Source organism: Lissotriton vulgaris, chromosome 1_1, assembly GCF_964263255.1.
Source record: "Lissotriton vulgaris chromosome 1_1, aLisVul1.2, whole genome shotgun sequence".
Taxonomy (NCBI): domain Eukaryota; kingdom Metazoa; phylum Chordata; class Amphibia; order Caudata; family Salamandridae; genus Lissotriton; species Lissotriton vulgaris.
This window is the reverse complement of record NC_141685.1, coordinates 330,745,695-330,765,145: the sequence shown is the minus strand read 5'-3', so window position 1 is coordinate 330,765,145 and position 19,451 is coordinate 330,745,695. Positions and strand designations below refer to the sequence as shown.

Sequence of the window (19,451 nt, the reverse complement as noted above, 5' to 3'; positions counted from 1 at the left end):
TCAGCCAACATGGCCTCTGTTTACATGCAGATGTCCTTTCAGGTGAGTTGAGAGGGTACACGGGAAGAGACCCTGCTTTCAGAAGTTTGTGGGTTGAGTGGTGCTGTACGCGGTGGGGATTGAGTGGCGCTGTAGGCATTGCGGGTTGAGTGGTGATGTAGGCGTTGTGGGTTGAGTGGTGCTGTACACGGTGAGGATTGAGTGACGCTGTAGGCATTGCGGGTTGAGTGGTGATGTAGGCGTTGCAGGTTGAGTGGTGCTGTACGCGGGGGGGGGGTTGAGCAATGCTGTAGGCGTTGGGAGTTGAGCGGTGCTGTACGCGGTGGGGATTGAGTGGTGATGTAGGCGTTGGGGGTTGAGTGGTGCTGTAGGAGGTGCACGTTTTCAGCAGGCACACTCCTTCAGCCGTCAGTGCACACTTTCACCAGGCACACACCACTATCCGTCACTGCACGCTATCACCAGACATACACACCACCAGTTGTCAGTGCACGCTTTCACCGGGCACAAACACCACCAGCCGTCAGTGCACGCTTTCACCGGGCACAAACATCACCACACCTCAGTGCACGCTTCCACCAGGCACACACACCACCAGCCGACAGTGCACGCTTCCACCAGGCACACTTCCACCAGCCAGCAGTACACACTTCCACCAGGTACACACACCACCAGCAGTCAGTGCACGCTTCAACCAGGCACACACACCACCAGACGTCACTGCACGCTTTCACCAGGCACACACACACTACCAGCCATCAGTGCACAATTTCTACAGGCACACACACCACCAGCCATTAGTGCACACATAATTTGTTAACGCATCCACAATTAACTATTGTAGCAATCGCAGTATGGCGCACTTTACTTTTAAACATATTCATCTAAAGCGCAGCATGCCACCATTGCTACAAAAATACATACACATTTTTTTGGCCTACAATTTATTGACTTTTGTTGCAATTGGTGTTGCAATATATAGCAATGCCAATAGCTCAAACTTAATTATCCCGAGACCTATTGCATTGTAAATGCTTGTTATCATTATATTGACCATGGATGCAAGGCAACAATAAAAATGTCCAGATAACTGATGATTACTGATCCTGCTGGAGAGCAATCCTTTGTTGGTAGTTTTGAAATGCAGATCAACTGTATTTTATGTGGATAGCTCCGTGGGTTACTGTCTTTGTCACAGTGATTCTTGTTTTACTTGCAGCTCAGAAGTTACAATCCTAACATAGAACAGAGCTGCATACAAACCTGAATGGTTTAGTTAGAACTTCACATTTTGTTTGTGTTGAGATATAATTAGAACTTCCTCAGTCTTTCATTATTCTAATGTTGCTAAAAAGAGTTAGCTTGGGCAGATATACATTTTTATTAGTATAGCCAACCCACCAACCACTAGGGTATGCTTTAAATCTTGAGTTTGTGCTTCTCCAGACCATACCCTCTTAGAATATATTGCCCACCAGTATGGATGACATGAGTCCTACACTTTCTAATCCTCATTGGCTTATGCGACATTCCCTATAGACTGATTTACCTACTTGCATCATTCATTATCTCTGTATAATGTGTGTGTGATGTGAAGTACTGTGACACCCTACACTGATATGTGTAGCGCTATACAACAAATGAAATGCATATGAGAGAGGGGCTACAGAGGGATGAAGGGCACTGTTGAAGAGTGGTAGTAATGGTATCTACGGGTGAAGAGGTCATTGGTGGTGCGCCAAACAAGACTTTCGCATTGGTGCTAAAGCCGGCCCTGTCATGCCCTTTCAGTTTTTGTTTATTTAATTAGCTGTCAGGTCATGAGTGCACAGACTGTTTGGTCGGCCCTCTGGGGCTGCCCAAACTAGTCATGCCCACTCTGTCTTTCTCCATACAGTCTGCATTGGCTGCAATGCAGCCTGCATAGAGAACATGGCCTCCACATAAGGCCCTGGCTGGGCGGTGTCCCGACCAATCACAACACTGCTTGCAGCGTTGTGATTGGCTTTGGGGAGGGAGCCAGGCTGCCTGCATTTTGTTCCTACCAGAAGCAGAAGAGCAGGAGCCGAGAAGACGTGGGTCCCAGCAAACGGAAAGGTAAACTATATTTTTTAATAATAATAATAATTAAATTAAACACCACCCCACGTGCCCCCACCCCGCGTGAACCCTCTGCCCCGCGAGTCATGCCGGCCGCGAGTGCCGCAGTGGCCCACCCTAATGCACCATTGGCCCACCCAAATAAAAATTCCTGGAGCCGGGCCTGGTGTCCAACAGTTTTCCGGCAACAATAAAAATGTCATAGTTAACTGATTAATGCTCCTGCTATAGAAAATTGAGTTTTGTCTAGTGGCAGTTTTGGCTCACCATAAATTAGTACACAGGGTTAAAATGTCTGCTGGGGCTTTGCAAAAGTTTCAAGTTTTTTTTAGGGGCCCTCGTTGCTTAACCGGCTATCATTTCTCTTAAGTGTTTGTTCAATGGACTTCCTTGCTTGATTTTGCTTGCGTGAAAGTGTCACACATTTGGTGGTGGAATCTGCCCCTTAAGTACACAGAAACCATGAAAATGTCACACATTAACAGTGTAAAAACCTTAGCAGCTATGGGGTCCCACCTTACATTCTGCAACCTCCCCACTCCCTTTTAAACATTTTGCGCTGCACAACTTAGTCTGATATCACCCCAGGTGAGAGCGTGGGTGATTAAAACCTCCCAAAAATATACACACGACCTTACTCTTGCCAGGTAACCCACCACTGTGATCTCATCTAGGGTTCCATTCTCTGTCCTGGCCTTAGGCAGCAAGGGTTTAAAGCACAGCGCATTTTCAGTACCGAAAACACAGCCCATGTAATTGGATGCTGCACCTGGGAGTTCAGGCCGATATAAGCCATCTCATATATCACATTCTCCCCTGCAGGTGCGCCTTTTTTCAGACAAGAATTAAAATGGCACTTAGTTTAGATTGTGCTGAAGGGATCACATTGAAACAAGGCCTGCTTATTTTCATAGGTAAACAGGTTTTCATTAGTAATTTACACTGCACAGAAATAATTCGCCTATAGCCCTTCTGCACAAAAAATGTCCGACCAGGGAACGGGAGAAACCGTGATCCATTTTGGAAATCACACTTCTCAAACTGGAGTTTGAGACTTCAGTAGTTAAACCTGCAGTGGCATAATTACCAGCTGGCCTGACCGGACGTGTTTTACAACAAAATGTACGCTCCTCATTCTAAGAAAAAAAAGAAGCATTGGCACGTGGGTGTTCTGTCTCCCCATGCATGCATTACAGAACACCCAGCCTGTAAACAAATGTGCGACAAGATTTGGGGAATTTCCAATGAAAAACGGATCACAATTATTATTAATGGAGAAGAAACGTGCTGTGTTACTGTTATTGTATATGTTACTAAAATAAAGTCTTGGGGCGATCCGTTTTTGAAAATTCCAGCAGGTGGCGCTGTGTCTGAGCCTGCCCTCGCTTACTGTGCGTGAGAAGAACATGAATGAAAAGCTGTGACTCAGGCGCAGCCCTCCCATCGGCCCGCGCTCTCACCCACTAATTTACACTACGGGAAGAAACCAGGAGGAAGCACGAAAGGGAAAGGGAAAGCTGCAACAGCCACCCCATGGCGTCCGCACTGTACGCCCTCGGTATGTCCCTGGACGTGAGCGGGGTGCTTCAGGCCGCTGCCTTGCTGTGTGTCGCCGGGTTGTTGCTGAAAGCGGCCACGCTCTATCTCCAAAATAGGAGGCTGACTGCAGGTTTTGCAAGTTTCCCCGGACCCCCCAAACACTGGTTCTTCGGTCACGCCAAGGAGGTAAGAAGGGGTGTTTCCCAGCGCTTCGACTCGTTCGGTCAGCCGGTCGAGGTGCAGCGAAGCATCGCCGATGCGGCCGCCGTGACTTCTTAAGCAAACAGCGGCTTGTTTCGATGTCCTCTGAAGTCACCGAGAAAGGCTGCGCTATCAAAAGGTGTAAATCGGGCAAAATTATCATGAAAAATATAACAACGGCTTTAGAATGAAAACATATATTCTTTTCAACATTTTAAAATGTATTTTCAACATTTATCACTGTCTCCACTAAGTGCATGCGGTTATATTAGTGAATTGAGTGACATTTATTGAAATTATTTTATTATTATTATTTTTTTTAAATGAACCCTGACGATCTTTCCACAATACCCAAAATGTCACTTTGTCATGTTCTCTACGTAGATTTTTATATTATTTTAAATGTAAAGTAAGATTATTTTATACTAACTATACATAAGTGTGGTTTTTAGAGCAGAGGCAGTGTACTGAATTATTTCAATGTGCTTTCGCACTGGGTGGTGTAGGAAAATTATTAAAAATGAAATTAATTGATGGGCTGTGGATCACACAATTTGGCCAAGTGGGGAAGCCAAGATTTGAGTGCAGGATTATACAGTTCGGAGACTTTAGGACCAAATCCTTTTCTTCTTCTTAATGCTCAACGCCAAAGCTTTGTGTTCAGTCATTTAAATCATGTTATTCAGTTAGCGCAATTAAATAATTAAGAAACAAATGGTCATTTTTAGGGCGTTCTCCTCCATGTTGTTTCCAAAAAGTGCAGCCCTTCTCCCTTTTGCACTTTGGGTAAAGTGTAATAAAAGCCATGCAGCCATGTAACATAGCATGCCTTTAAAATGTACACACATCTACTCATGCATGCACAGGAGACACGTAGCCGTACGATATGTCCACTTGGTGCTCCGCAGAAGTGAGAGTGGAGAGACCCACAGAGTGTTGGGTTTACACGTGAGTGATCTGTACGTTTTTCCAGGTGTGTGATCCGTGGGCCTGCATTGGATACAGCCTGCTGGATAGAAATCCTATGGAGCCCATGCAGAAGTGACCGAGGAGTGGCCAGAGCTTGCACGTGTTATAGGCATCCATTGTAAATGCACTGCTGGGTCCACTCAGGAATTACAAAGAAGCAACTGCAGTCCTCACATTAGATAAAGGCAGCCACCCTACACGCCTAAGAGGCTGCTCATGATAGTGACTGCTCTTTATGATATGATATGAAGAGTATTTCTATAGCGCCTAACTACCCGGAGGCCTCGTAGCGCTTACGGAAAAGGAAGCAGAATCACATCAGTCTACACCGCTAGGGAAGCATTCCAAACAAGTGTGTTTTTAAGAGCTTGCGAAAGGTCAGCAAGTTGTTGTTCCCCCGCATAGCTTGGGGAAGGGAGTTCCACAATTTAGCAGCAGTGAATATGAAAGAGCGTCCTTCCTTATTTTCTTAGTGGTAGCCAGATATAAAGAGCTAGAACGTAGAGTCCTAGGCGGCAAGTAGGGTGTTAATAATGAGTGTAAGATGGATGGGCCGGTCTTCCACATGGCTTTATGTGCCAAGCACACAGCCTTGAATTGTATCCTGGCAGTAATAGGTAGCCAGTGTAACTGTTGCAATGCTGGCCTTGCTGATTGCCGCCGTGGAACCTGCAGGAGCATCCGTGCTGCACAGTTCTGAACTACTTGTAATTTATTTATTGTGGCTTGAGGGGCTCCCAGGTACAGAATATTTTCATAGTCCAGCCGGGACAATATGAGGGCTTGGCCCATTATCCTTCTAGCCTCAAATGGAAGGAGGGGAATAATTTTACGGAGCATTCTCAACAATCCATAGCAGATGGATGAAAGCATGGTGGCATGATGTCCAAAGTTAAAGGACTTGTCAAGCCAGATGCCTAAGCTCTTTATTTGTGGCTTTGGAGATGGTACGGGACCTAAAAATGTCGGCCACATGGGGACCGAGGCAGTGGGTGATGGATTCCCCAACAACATGATCTCTGTCTAGTCCCCAATGAGGCGGAGGTAAGAGCGCTCCATCCATTTGGCCACTGCTTCAAGGCAAGGAGCCAAGGTGCTAGACGAACCCTTGTTGTGGTGGAGTGATACCACTAACTGGGTATCGTCTGCATAGCTGACGATCTTAATGCCAAATGCATGGATAATCCTTGCTCACGGCCTCATGTAAATATTAAAGAGCGTCGGACTTCAGGCCGAACCCTGTGGAACCCCACATCCCAGAGGTAAACTGGAGGAGGCCACATCTCCCTCGAAGACCTGGAAGTGGCGGTCGCTGAGGAAGGATGAGAACCATGCCAGTGCCGCGCCTGTTACCCCAACACTCTTGAGTCGGTCCGCCAAGATGGTGTGATTGACCGTATCAAACGCTGCACTGAGGTCTAAGAGAATGATGGCAGCCATTCCCCCCTCATCCACCAACTTCATTGCCGCCTCTGTTACCATCAACAGAGCGGTCTCCGTCCCGTGGTGAGGACGGAAGCCGGACTGCGTGGCATCCAGCAGGTTGTTGGATTCTAGATGGTTGACCAGGATATTATTAATGTGTTTCTCCAACAGTTTACTCAACCAGGACAGGAGCGATATTGGGCAGTAGTTGGAAAGTTTTAATTGATCCAGACTATGCTTTTTCAATAGGGCCCTGACCATCGCGCACTTCCACTGGGAGGGGACTGTACTAATTGTAATAGAGGAGTTCAATACCTCAATGATTGTGTACGGACGGAGTCCAGAGCCGCCACGAGATGTTGGGCGGAGCAGGGTCCGACGGGGAGCCTGAAGACACCTTGCCAATGACCTGATCTAGTGTATCTGCGTCCAAAGGGCGAAATTGTTCCAACACCGGAACCAGGACCGAACCCGTTGCCTCGGATTCCTCTGGCTCAGGCTGATTAAGGGGAAAGGCTGTATAGATAGCTTGGATCTTTTGTTGAAAGAACATCGGTAGTTTATTACAGCGGGTCAAAGCCCCTTCCCTTGATGGAGGTATTTGAGGCGGGGTAATCAGAGATTTCGCTATCCGAAAAATCTCCTTGGGAGAGTTGGCGGCCGTGCTGATTTTAATTTCATAGAAATGGGTTCGTGCAACTTTGATTTAAGTTTTATATAGCCTGATGGCCTTCCTATAGGCTTCCTTCCCATGCTGTGTGGAATCCTGTCTCCAGACCCTTTCTAGTTTCCGGCAGGATTATTTTAAAACCCTAAGTTTGGAACAGAACCAAGGGGCTGCGTTTTTCCTAGTTTGTTTTTGAATAACGGTTTTAGGAAGAATTCTATCAAGAGAGTCCTGGATCCAGTTATTAAAGTTGTTATTTGTCTCATCAGTGTTAGTTCCCTTTGGGGGTTTTGAGGCATCTAGGGCCAACTTCCATTCTGCCAAAGGGAGTCTGGACCATTTCCTGCCCCAAGCTACCGTTGGATTCTGAACACATGGGGCAATTCTCGTGACCCAAAATAAAGGACCAACCAAGGGAGGGGGGATAGGATTCCCAGAGCTGAGATTGTCTAAATTGCTGAAGACTGGGTCCAGGAGATGGCCTTTGTCATGTGTTGGGAGGAAACACTTTTGATGAAGATCTATCGCCTGAAGGGTCGATAAAAGGTTATTGGCTATGGGATTTGATTGGTCCTCTAAATGTATATTGAGATCCCCCAATGCTGTAAAGTTTGCCATAGCCAGAGTTGATTCTGCGACTGCGTCAATAAATTTAGGGATGAATTGTTTTAAAACTTTTGGAGTACAGTAAATCAGAAGGCCGGAAAGGGTGTCAGTGGGTGAAAATTCAATCGAGAAGGCCATACTTTCACAATCATCGAGTGAAGATGGTAGAAGTCGACATTTGTAGATGTCCTTATAAATAATTGCTAGGCCTCCGCGTCCCCCTCTTTAGAACTACAGAATAGACAAATCACTTATTGACCTTTTATTTGCACCACAAAATCTTGTAAAGATTGAGATTGTCTAACATTGAACATAAACCAATCACTTTCTGATTTTAATATTTTTTTCCTATTCATCCTCTTTTCCTGGGCCCACAGCCAAATTGGACCAGTTTCCTTTTCCGCTCATGTAGCAGCAGGAAATGCGTCAGCTCTACTTGTGCGCCTTTGGCCTTTCTCCTCTAGTCCCATTGGGCCGCAGTATTGCCCTGTAGAACTACACATGGCAGCAGCATCAGGCAAGAGCTCCTTTGTTGGGCTCGGTGAGTGTTATGTCAGGATCAAAAACAAAACCCAACCTAGAAGTACTTTTAGAGATCCCTAAAAAAAAAAAAGCAAGGATCCTTGTATGCTATCTGGAGAGGATGGAACCAACCGTTTTTATAATGATGATTGAAGCGGAGTTTTACCTGCTCCCAGAAGCCGCCTCAGGGCGCACGTGCTAGGTATGTTATGAAAGAAACAGAGTTGGTGATCAGTAATGTCATGTCTGAGTAACTCGCTTATCAGGTTCTTCTTGATTCCTAAATGCTCAGTGATCTTTACCAAATCTGCAGGTCTCCGGTCCAGGAGAGCCCCTCCCTTGTTTGGAAGCAGGTGGCCTTTAAAGGCATTTCTTCTTCTTCTTCTTTTTTTAAAATTTGTTTTTATCACAATTCTTTATTTTATGACTTTTACATTTTGGCACAAAATATTTGCTAAAACAAAACCATACAATCAAAAAGCACCAAGTTAAAACTTTAGTTTAAAATTCAGTTTACAGTTTAGTTTTTTTTACATCGTCACAGTTGCTGTTGAAATAGTTATTTTAAACAAAAACATGGTGTCAGTTTTCCAACTTTCTATTGGTTTCTTTTAAGTCTGAGGAGGCGGGTAAACCATTATAGCCAGGTTGCAACATGCACTGTCACTGGAGAGTCACCGGGTAGATGTCTATCTCATAACTGAGAGATTTAACTGCACAGAGAGCAAAGAATATGAATTTCGCAGAAGATGTAGGTTTTATGAACCACAACCCACACTTGATTGTACAGCAGTTACGAGGCCTAATTTTTAGGTGGCATGAGAATGCCAGATAAGGCTAGGTATTGTGTTTATGCAGGATGGCTCGGGGCAAGATGCAAGCTATAGGATTTGCTTTGGGTGGAAGAAGGGGGAGTGCACTAGTCATGAAGTTTCTTTGGGGGTCAAGATGCAAATGTGTTCTTCGATAAGCTGATTCAAAACAGACTAAGAGAACTAAGAACTATTTGGTCAATTTCAGTGTGCTATTGTGTCATTAGGGTAAAGCCAGCCTCACTGCGGAAACTTCAGTTTGCTGAAGTGAAGTTACACTTTCCAGGTAGGTTTGGTATAACTAAAGCCTTTCTCATCCTAATGGTAGCCTTGTTTCTGTACAGCTGAGCATGTAACTAACAAGCATTTGCAATTCAATGGGTCTCGCATCTGTGAATGTGAGAGCTATTGGCGTTGTAAATGAAAATGTATTTTATGTATGTGTTTTGGTTGTGTGCAGTGGATGTATGTGTTGTGGACTGGACTTATGTGGGTTGTATTGGAATTATTAATTGTGAAAATTATATGGTGTGTAGTGTATTTGTGTGTTTTGGAATTATGTGGCATGTTGAACTGATCGTAGTGAGAGCTGCACAGAATAGTTAGTAAGAAAGATAGAAAGGAATTGGTAGTTTGTGTAGGAAGTGGTGATTGAATCTGAGACAGAGGAGCAGAAAGGGTGTGTGAGAAAAAGAGAGAGAAGGGGAGAATAGGCCACAGACGCTTAAAGAAGGTGCACAGAAGATACCCCAAGAAAAAGAGGAGACTGTGGGTTTGAAGGACGGGCATTTTGGAAAGGCATGGGAAAGAAACTGGGCTCGAAAACCTGAAGTGAACCAATATGAGAGAGGAAGGAAGAATGTGTGGAAGAGTGAGCAAGAGGTGTGAGAAAATACATGGGAGAGGGGATGAGTGGAGTGGGCACCCAGGAGGTAGCGAGATGTGGAGCAGTGCACAGTGCAAGAAGGTACAGGAAGGTAGCATGTGTGAGCAGGCATTATAGAGAGGTTATAGGGATTGTGAGGGAGGGATGAGAGGGGGCAGTGGAATTGCAAGAAGAGAGAACAGTGGTTGTGTGGGGGAGAGTAGACAGGGTTGTTGGAAGTGCAAGGGAGAGATATGTTGTATTAGAATTGTTAGTTTAGGAATTATGTTGTGTGATGTAAAGTTGTATAGTGGAAATAGACAGCACATTAGCCTGGTTGCTACAACATCTTCTGTAACTTCATGTGCCACTGGTAACAGTCACACACACCCAAGGATGGGCTTCCGGACTATTCTAAAAATATGATAGTCTTCTCAAAATTCAAAAAGGTGCATTTCGTTAACATAGAAGCTTTGGTTCTACTAGGCACATAATATCACTGGATGCTCCTGTGATGTTCATCTTCAGCAATGATAGCCTTCTCTAGCGACCCCACTCTAAGATGGCCGCCAAGCAAGTAGCTATAAGTAGGTCCAAAACCATGTTACAACATGGCTGCCAAACTAAGTGAATGAGAGCTTTCTCTAGTGACCCCACTCTAAGATGGCCGCCAAGCAAGTAGCTATAAGTAGGTCCAAAACCATGTTACAACATGGCTGCCAAACTAAGTGAATGAGAGCTAGATGCCGAGTCACAGCTTGTTCAAGTAAGTCTAGAGCTAACATGGGTTTGATTTGCCACCAATATTGCAGTAGCCCCAGAAACCTAATAAAACGCTGTTATTTCCTCTAGGGAAAGCGAGCGCAAATAATAAGGACTGAGGAAAGCGGTGCCTACATGGTTAGAAAGCGTTTACCGCTGCAACCGATTAGAACACGAACAGCCCAAGCGAGGAATCCCTCAGAGCAGGTATGCCGAGTAGAGCAACGAGTGCCATACTCTCTCCGTCTGTGCATAAAAAGCGCGTAAAACGTTATTCTCATTATTTTCAGGCTGTAATAAAAGACTGAAAATTAACTCCCATTTGGTGGAAACGTAGGATCACGAGCATGATCCAGTAAGGTATGTTGATAACATATGTGCTCCATTCTGGTCTTAGAAAGTGAGCAAGAACAGGTCATGATACCTGCGTTTGTTTTTAGATCCCGAAAAGAAAAGAAACTCAGTCAGAACTAATACCCTACCCTTGACCGGCGGCTGCTGGTTCAACAGGTAATATGAGGAATCCGAGTTAAATGTAGTTGGGAGCTAAACAACTGTCAGAAATGTAGCTAAAACAAGTTTTATTTTATACACTTGCAGATATCCCGTATTAAGACAGAGCCCTGATGAGAATCCGTAGAGTTGACATACCGGATTCGAAACGCGTTGGCGTAAAAAGATTAGCCATTTATTGGTTGAATGGACTGAATGAATTAATTTGAAGTCTATTTTTCCTTTTTTGAACTGCCTACATTCAACTGTAGTTCATTGATTTATGATTGTCATCAAGTTTATACTTTTGACTCTGGTCTTTATGGAATTACGGATGATTTTTTCTTCGTAGTACGAATATTTGAGTGTATATATATAGAGCAATTCACTTTGTATAATACAACTAGTTATGTGTATGTGTTTGTGTTGTAAATAATCGTGAATTGTAAATAATTGTATATAAGGTGTACAAAACGATAAGGTGTCCCTTTCATACATCAATACTTAAAAAAAGACAAAAAACAAATAAATAATAAAAGGGTTTGAGTGATATACCCGTACGAACCAGGAAGTCTCTTATGGTTTGTTCCCTCAAAAATAGAGGATTTAAGTAAGTGTGTGGCTGGCAATCTGTGTACTTAGTTACATCTTCAGCAAACAGCACTACAAGCGGCCACTGAACCCACGTCATACTCAACTGGAAAAACATAATTGTTCGAATGTGCTATATAAGTGCGACATCAATGCAATTATAACACGCAGACGGATGCATAGAACACTTTTCCTTAAGGAACCAAAGTCCTATTTACTGCACAACTTGATAATAAAAACCAACAAATGCAAGCATTTCTGCATTTTAGTGCATACACTTGAAAATCTAATTACGGTGAACATTTCCTTTTAAAGACTTCCAAATATCTGTGGACATTTTGACGCCACTAAATTTGCATTGAAAGCCATTTGCAAATTCCTCTTCAAACACACAAAAGGATATAGGAGGTCCAAGGATTCAACTTTACAGGTTTATGTAGTTCACGCCCTCGAAATTCCATGTCACCACAACACACAGCCTGCTGTTCCCGCGGTCAAGGAAAAAATATGGAAAGCTAGTGTCGGTGTGACGCTTACTCTACTACAGGGATAACAGTGGTCCCAAATGTCCACCCAACTGTCTGTGATAGGGCATCTATTGAGCTTATCCCAATCATTCATTCATTATGACCTACTTCGTAGTGAATGGGTAAACTGCAAGAGTAAGTATGAATGCATCATCGAATGCTCTCTACAGCGCGTCCCTCCTGTGACTATGGACAGAGGAATAACAGGGGTGCCTGAACAATACCCTCAATCGAGCATCTACAGGATGAAGGGCACATTTCCTGTACCATCCAGGACTGGACTGCATGCAGGCAAGAGCCCCCACAAGTACTTTCTAGTACGGGCCCCTGCTCAAAGTATAACAATCAGCAACATCCAGAGTAAATGAAACTAGCAGCTCAGGGGAGCATGGGGTGTCATGAAAAAAGAAGCCACAAAGCGCCTTGTGGCCATTCAGCTCCTGGAACGGCACTATGCAGTCGGAACTGCAGTCTCCCTAAAGCCCTAAGCTCAAAGTCCCATCAACTTTACACTGAGTAGACCCTTGTCGGCCAGGCGGGCATAGCCGGCCAAGGCACTGCTGGCCCTGCATGAAGAGGGCACCGTTTGGCGCACTTCATCAAAAGTGTTTGAAGCACTTACCTCTCAGGCAGAGCATACCACACAGCTGCGCAAAGAGCGTTGAGGATCCTGGGAGTGCTGGAAGGTTGGAGAGCACCAGAGGGGGCCGCCCTTTTACCGTGCTAGGCACAGCTGTTCCCCCGGAAGGGTGAGTGAGGGTGGACCGGGCCAGCACTCTGCAGGAAGCAGCTAGCCCATGCCCCACTCCAGCAGCACTGTTACCGTTTGCCCTTCTCGCTGCTTTCCCTCCAGCCCGGCACCACAGGCTCTCCCTCCCCTCCCCAAACACTAAACAAAGCCCCATACCTCCTCGCATCCCCAGCACACGCCACCCCATTGTCTCCTCTGATGTTTTCCGCAGCTCTGGACGTACTCAAACTCATCAAGCGCACAGATAGAAAAATATTTGGAATGCAATAGGTGTCGCATTTAAATGAGGCCTATGGCATTGGATTCGAAATGGCTGCATTGTTCCAATTGCTTTAAAAGTGAAAGCTCGCACGGTACGCTGAATGTAAGCAAAGCACATCCTCGTACCTGCAGTAGGAGAAACTCATTAAAAAAAATAGTACACATACTGTGTAAAAACCAAGTAAAGGGGCCAGTAGCCATGGGAGATAAAAAATGGCCACACAGCGGTACTAAGGAGAGACTAACAAGCTAATTACAAAATCAGAACCCAGCATTTACAAAGTACAAAGACACAAGCCTATGAGAAATATGGACCGGGGAGTGGGGGGGCTTCTCTCCTGTACTGAACTACAACAAATCATCTCCAGAGCAGCGCTTGCGCGTTGGCTCAGGCTCAACCTAAAAAGGGTGTTAAATTGAAGCAGAATCCTGATACTTTGAATAGAGGACTTCCTTTGGCATCTTTGAGGCTACGAGCCCCGGGGCGCTGCGACTGTTCTGTGCCCATTACCCCTGTGCAGTACTCCAAGGTTTTGGAGCATCTCCCATTCACAGCACCTGGGGCGCTGCAACGCATCATGAGGGGGGCCTGAACATCCACGTACTCTTAGCGGACGAAATCCCACACAGATAGGATGGTAACCGGAGGAGGTTAAGTCAAATGACTATGGGCGGCGTCAGAATCGACGAGATTTCTAACAGATTTTCAATGATCCTGGAAGCACAGTTAAGACCTATAAAAGAGCACCTTGGTGCAATAGAAACCCATGTAGTGACTGCACTCAAATCTCATACCACACCTACCATTGGGACCAATTGTATTATGGATAAACCCAAACCCATTCCCTAGAACAGGCTCCTGGTGCCTATGACTTTAAATTCTGCACAGGAGTGGGGAATCCCTTAGTCTGTGGGTGTCGCTTGCCAGCTACACAGAATGTCCATTCTAACGGCTCCCAGGGTCATTTCATCACAAGAGTCAATAAATGGGCTGCTAGATTTAGTCCCGGGCCAACAACAGCTGGAAACTGGATTCAAGTGAGCTTGCACATTCGTCTGGATAATGGCGGCAAGTACATATAATTAGTATTGAAACAAGCCCAGAGTTGGAGGGCAATGATGGCATCATCCTCCTCATTCAGCTCCACATGGCAGGCGATTTGACCCAACAGTGGTTATATGCCACCGAGCAGGCATTGTAGCATGATGACATGTGTGGCCCCATGTCGCTCTAACTTCTTAACTCCTTGTGACATGATGCCTCATACTGTAAATATGAAGCATCCAGCATGTCGCAAGGAGGGCACAATGAAAAGGGACGCATGGCTGTTTTCACGCTGCGATGCTTCACTTTTCATAAATGAGGCCCAAAGTGTTTGATAAGCCAATACCATAGCATCATCTCCACAGTGTACTGAATCATTTAAGCAGATTTGGCACTAATATATTTAAAATCTAACATGTTATTATTGTTCTTACTGTTCTCATTATTAAAATACATGGGATTCTGTAATCCCTGTATGAAGGGCAGTCAGTAAGTGGCATATTTATAACCGCTTTGCTTCATGCTTGCACCACACAGCTTGGTACATGCATGATACAAACCTCTAAGTCAGATTTATGAAGCCTTGCAAAGTCACTTTGCGTGGCGTTGAAAGGCTTAAACACTCTGGATTAAGGCAACGCAGCGCAAATCGATGTGTTGCCTTAATCTGCACAAGGAAGGGTTTTCCATGGTTTTTGATGAATACCCAGATTTACAAGGACTTGTTAACCTGGGAATGGGCCAAAAAGATACACCTGCCCAGGAGAAGCGTGACAAGAAGAAATATCTTTATCCTCCTTTTTAGGTCTCGCGCCTAACGGGGTTTGGGTAGTTGATCTAGGAATCGTACACACTCGTGGGTGTGCTTTTACTTTTGTGCTACCCGATTGGCCTTTGCGTGCGTCTTTTTATAAAAGACTGCACTCAATTGGCCAAAGGCGGGCGTGTTGCTCCGCCCATGGCCTATTGGTGTCTATTACGCACACGGCCTATTGGTGTCTATTACACGCCTGGTGCGAGTAATAGACACCAATAGGCCATGTGGTTTCAATTATCGTGTCCAGACATGGGCGCGATAATTGAAACCACGGCTCGCTGTGGCGAGCGCACCACTCGCGGGTTTCTGCTTTTTTGGATGCATTTTACAGCAAGGCAACTAGATGAAAGAAGACAAGAGAGGTGGGCTGCTTTTTGTAATTGCTTCTCGTATACTGCAACAAATGTCAATAAATAGTGTATGCATTGCTTTTGTTAGCATCCTATAATAACAGCACGTTGGGATGCACCATTATTGTGGTTTCTTGCGTAAATGCTAGCAGTCTGTAATGATTTACTTTTAACTTGTCGCCATATTTTTTAATTTTTGGGCTAAAAATTCGTTGGCACCACTAGGGTCGAAACCAGTGCACTGTTTTAGAGGAGTTGAAAATGACATTGCACATTACATTTTCCTCGCAATAGCGTTTACAATACTATGTATCAAACCACACAGCACATCCGTGTACACTTGGTGCTGTGGTCCTGTTTTATGCAAGTTGGTGCAGCACTGTAGCATAATCTGCCATCAGAACGACCACCTGCTATGCTTTTAGGGCTTCCCTAACCCTACACAATGTACAGTCAAACTGCATTAGACAGTATACACACAAATTCAGTCAGAGCCTCGTAAAATGATGCTGAAGTATTGATATGGCCCCTACGTTTTGTATATTTCATCCAAGCATGTTAGAGGTATCCCCGCAGAGAAATTTAGTAATTTGTAACGGTTCAAGGTATTTAATCCCTGTAGTCTTAAGGTTCTTTATGTAGTTTTGATTTTTTCCTTCAAATAGTCTCAGTGTTTTTATATTTTCGTAGTTGTGCTGACCGCTAGATGGATTGTGGTTGATACTATGCATGTTATACTGTGCCCGTGTTTTCTTCAACTCCTGGGAATGGCTACAAGACCGGCAGGTTTGTGACCTGGGATTTTCACTTTCACTCTGGGGGAGCCTCTTCTGATAGCTGCTGGGGACTCGCTGTCCCACAACACCCTGCAGATTGTAACCAGCGAAACGCTATAAAAGCACCATTGTCGCCCTGCTGTTTTAGGGGCTTTGTGACCTGGGATTTTCATTTTCTTGGTGAGGAAGCCGCTTCTGATAGCCTCTGGGGACTCGCTGTCCCACAACACCCTGCAGCCTGTAACCAGTAAAGCAATATAAAAGCGCTGACGTCGCCCCACTGTCCGGGATGCGTGCGGGTGAAGCCTGGGCCATGAGCGGGCCTGTCTTGCGCCTGTCAGCGTCAGGAGGAGACCACGCAGGTCCACCCTCTTGGCTTTGTGTTTCCACATCATAAAACAGCCCTTTTTGGTGAGTCTCTCTCCCTCTTGTTTTTCTTTCAGTGAAACCTGGTACGGCCCATAACTGTGATATCGAGTTTAGAGCTGTACTTCGAAGAATTTGTGCCTCCACGTCAGTTACAGTCTGTTTTGTGGTTGAAAGAGAAATCCTCAAACTTACTGGGTGGTTTTGACCTTGTTATTGGTGGAACTCGAAGGGATGCCAATTTGGTTCAGTATCTGGACGAATTATGTAGGTAACAGCCTTATAAGGAGAACATGACCTCTGTGAGGAGAAATAAACCTTGTCATATGAGCTCAGAACCTTGGTTTTATTTTGCTCTAACATCAGACTGGCTTTTGAAAGAGCCTGGAACAAAGGGGAGATATTCTTATAAGTTCCTGAGGTAGCATATTATTAGAATGTTTGGAGGGTCTGTTTGCTCTGTTACTCACATTAATATTAAATCAACTGAGGGAGAGTTGCGGTTCACCTGGTCATCCGTGGGAGATATTAATCGTACCACTTCTACCGTTATCTGTTTTTGATTCGGGGCACTAGTTTTGCGCTTAAAAGCACATCCGCATTCTGTTGTTCTTGGAATAGTTTGTCCAGCTGTTAACAAGCTTTGAAAGGTTGGAAATGCAGTTTTGTTTTACTTTGTATTAGGGGGCTAATAATAATAGCTTGGTACCTCAAGATTTCCCATTTTTGGGAGACGATTGGGAAAAAAGATTACCAGGGTAAACCCCTGCAAAAAACCCCATGGTTGGTAAAAATACTGCAACTGATCGAAGGCTAGAGAGAGTAATAGGGGTAGTAAATGCTGAGATAGAATTGTCAGAGAGAAGGCTTTCCTTGCGGCTCAGCCCCACATTTCCTGTCCTGGTTGAGGGAATAAGTAACCAGGGCTTAGACCCAGACTCGAGTCCCTAAGGAGTAAAAAAGGCAGTGGCACAACTAGAGTTAGAGTTAAAGATAAACCTAAAATCAAAAAGATCCAAAGGGAAATTTTAAAGCAACATTCTTCGGCAGACATAGAGGAGCAGAAACAGTTGTAGGGTATGTCAACCCATTTCTGTATCCACGTTTAAAATATTTCTTAGGGATATTGTAGGAAGGGGGAGGCTCTAGTTGGCGCAGTGCAACACTAGCGACAAGCAGGGACTCTCTCTTCCTCGTCAGGGCTGAGGGTTACCTTCCAGACAACCTCTGCTTACCCTCTAGGTAGTGTGGCTTAAGCAGTTGTAGGCTAATCTTTGGGGCACATAGGGTTAAACACTTGCAATATTACACCGTCACAACCAACCCACCACACAATGAGACCAAACTGTATTCTGTAAAAATATATATCTTTATATAGACTTCAAGCAGGCTTATGAATACAGTTATCAGACTTTCAAATAGCGGTTCCAAGTTACTTAGTTCAAGTTGCCACAGTTCGTTCTAGCAATAAGAGTTCTTTAGGGCCTTCTGCCCAGTTCAACAAAGTTCTTGTGGAGCAGGCGGCTCCCAGGGGATCTGTCCCACGTCGCCTTGCCTTCCCGGGGTCGCTGTTCGTTGCGGCTCTCAGCCGAGCAGTTCACGGGTCATCCAGGGCAGCGGTGTTCTGTGGCGGCAGGGTCCTTTCCTCGTCGTCCGCTCCGACCCTGGAGGCGGCGGTTGCGTGGTGGCGGCAAGTGGCAGTACGGTCCTCAAGTGCAGGACGTACCCAGCCAAGTGCCGGTGCAGCTGTGCGCTCACAGCTGAGCTGTCGGGCAAGGTACCGACCTAGGGGACTCTCACAGGGCGACTGTCCGTCTTTGCAAGTGGATTGGCTGCTCGTGGCGCAGTCAACTCGAGAGCTCGGACCGGACGGGTCCTCCTTCGCTTTGCTCTCGGGCTCCCGGTGCAGTTGCGGTCACGGTGTTCGGGCCAGCGGCGGCTGGTCCTCACTTTGCTCTCGCTGTTGCTCTGGGCCCCGGTCACGGTGGTCAGGTGGATGTCGTTGCCTTGGAGGAGATTCCTCCGTCGGTACTGCCACGAGGAGCAGCACACGCAGTTGCTTTCCTCAGGGTGTAGCGCCCACTGGTCCTGGGGCGCTGGTCAGGGGGCAAGTTCAGTTTCAAGCCCTTGGAGATCTTTTAGCAGAGTTCGGCACAAAGTTTTGTAAAGCAAAAGTCTTTTCGTAGTCTTTCCTTTTTCCTCTCCTTCGGCAGCAAGGCACCAGACACAGGCAAGAGACAGCACTCTTCCTTGTCCTTCCCGGTCCTTCTCGTCGGGCAGAGTTCCTTCTGTAGCCCAAACAGGATCTAATTTTCAAGGAGCAGGGCTCCTTCTTTTATATGGCCTTTCTTTTGTTCTCGCAGGCCAGGGGGGCCTTTGCATAGCCACTCTCAGTCCTCGAGTACCCTGGCGGGTGTACTCCGGCTTCTGCTTTCAGTGTGAGGGGCAGGCGCATCAGACGCCCCACAGGAGGTGGAGCCAGCATTGTGCGGACAGGGGCAGCCAGAGTACCTTGTTGATGGGGCTTCGCCCTTCCTGGGCCAGGTGTCGGCGGAATCATCCGACGCTCCCCAGGAGGGTGGAGCCAGCATTGTGGTGGCAGAGCACAGCAAGATCCAGAGTCAAGAGCCACTCCTACCTCCCACTAAGGTGTAATCTGCGCATTCACCACCTGTCATCCTCCCAGCCCTGTCACTCACACGTCCCAGACAGTCAGATACACATACCAGCAGAGGCGGGCTGAAATGGTTAGGCAAGCAAAGGCTCACTTTCTAAAAGTAGCATTTGCAAACCCAGGATACTAAAATAAACTTTACTAAAAGAAATATTTTATCATCCTGAGTTCAGGCATACTAAACACGACGCGCTACCATGCTCCTTGAGCCTGCTGGGATTATAGGGTGTAATAACTCCAGCAGCTCAGTCTGGCCTAATGGAGCAGGTAGCCTTCAATAGTGAAATACGGTTTTGGTTGTAAGTCACTACTAGGACATGCCACACACATCAG

The 19,451-nt window shown here is 45.8% G+C and overlaps 1 protein-coding gene across 1 annotated transcript in view; it reads left to right on the top strand.

Moving 5' to 3' along the window:
- Positions 1-3,450: 3,450 nt before the first annotated feature.
- Positions 3,451-19,451, top strand: part of LOC147747135 (cytochrome P450 4B1-like) — a 217,263-nt gene continuing 201,262 nt past the window's right edge. Inside the window, exon 1 of the mRNA XM_086952392.1 lies at positions 3,451-3,825. Within this exon, the coding sequence (XP_086808518.1) occupies positions 3,634-3,825 (192 nt within the window). The 5' untranslated portion in view covers positions 3,451-3,633. The remainder of the gene's footprint in view (positions 3,826-19,451) is intronic.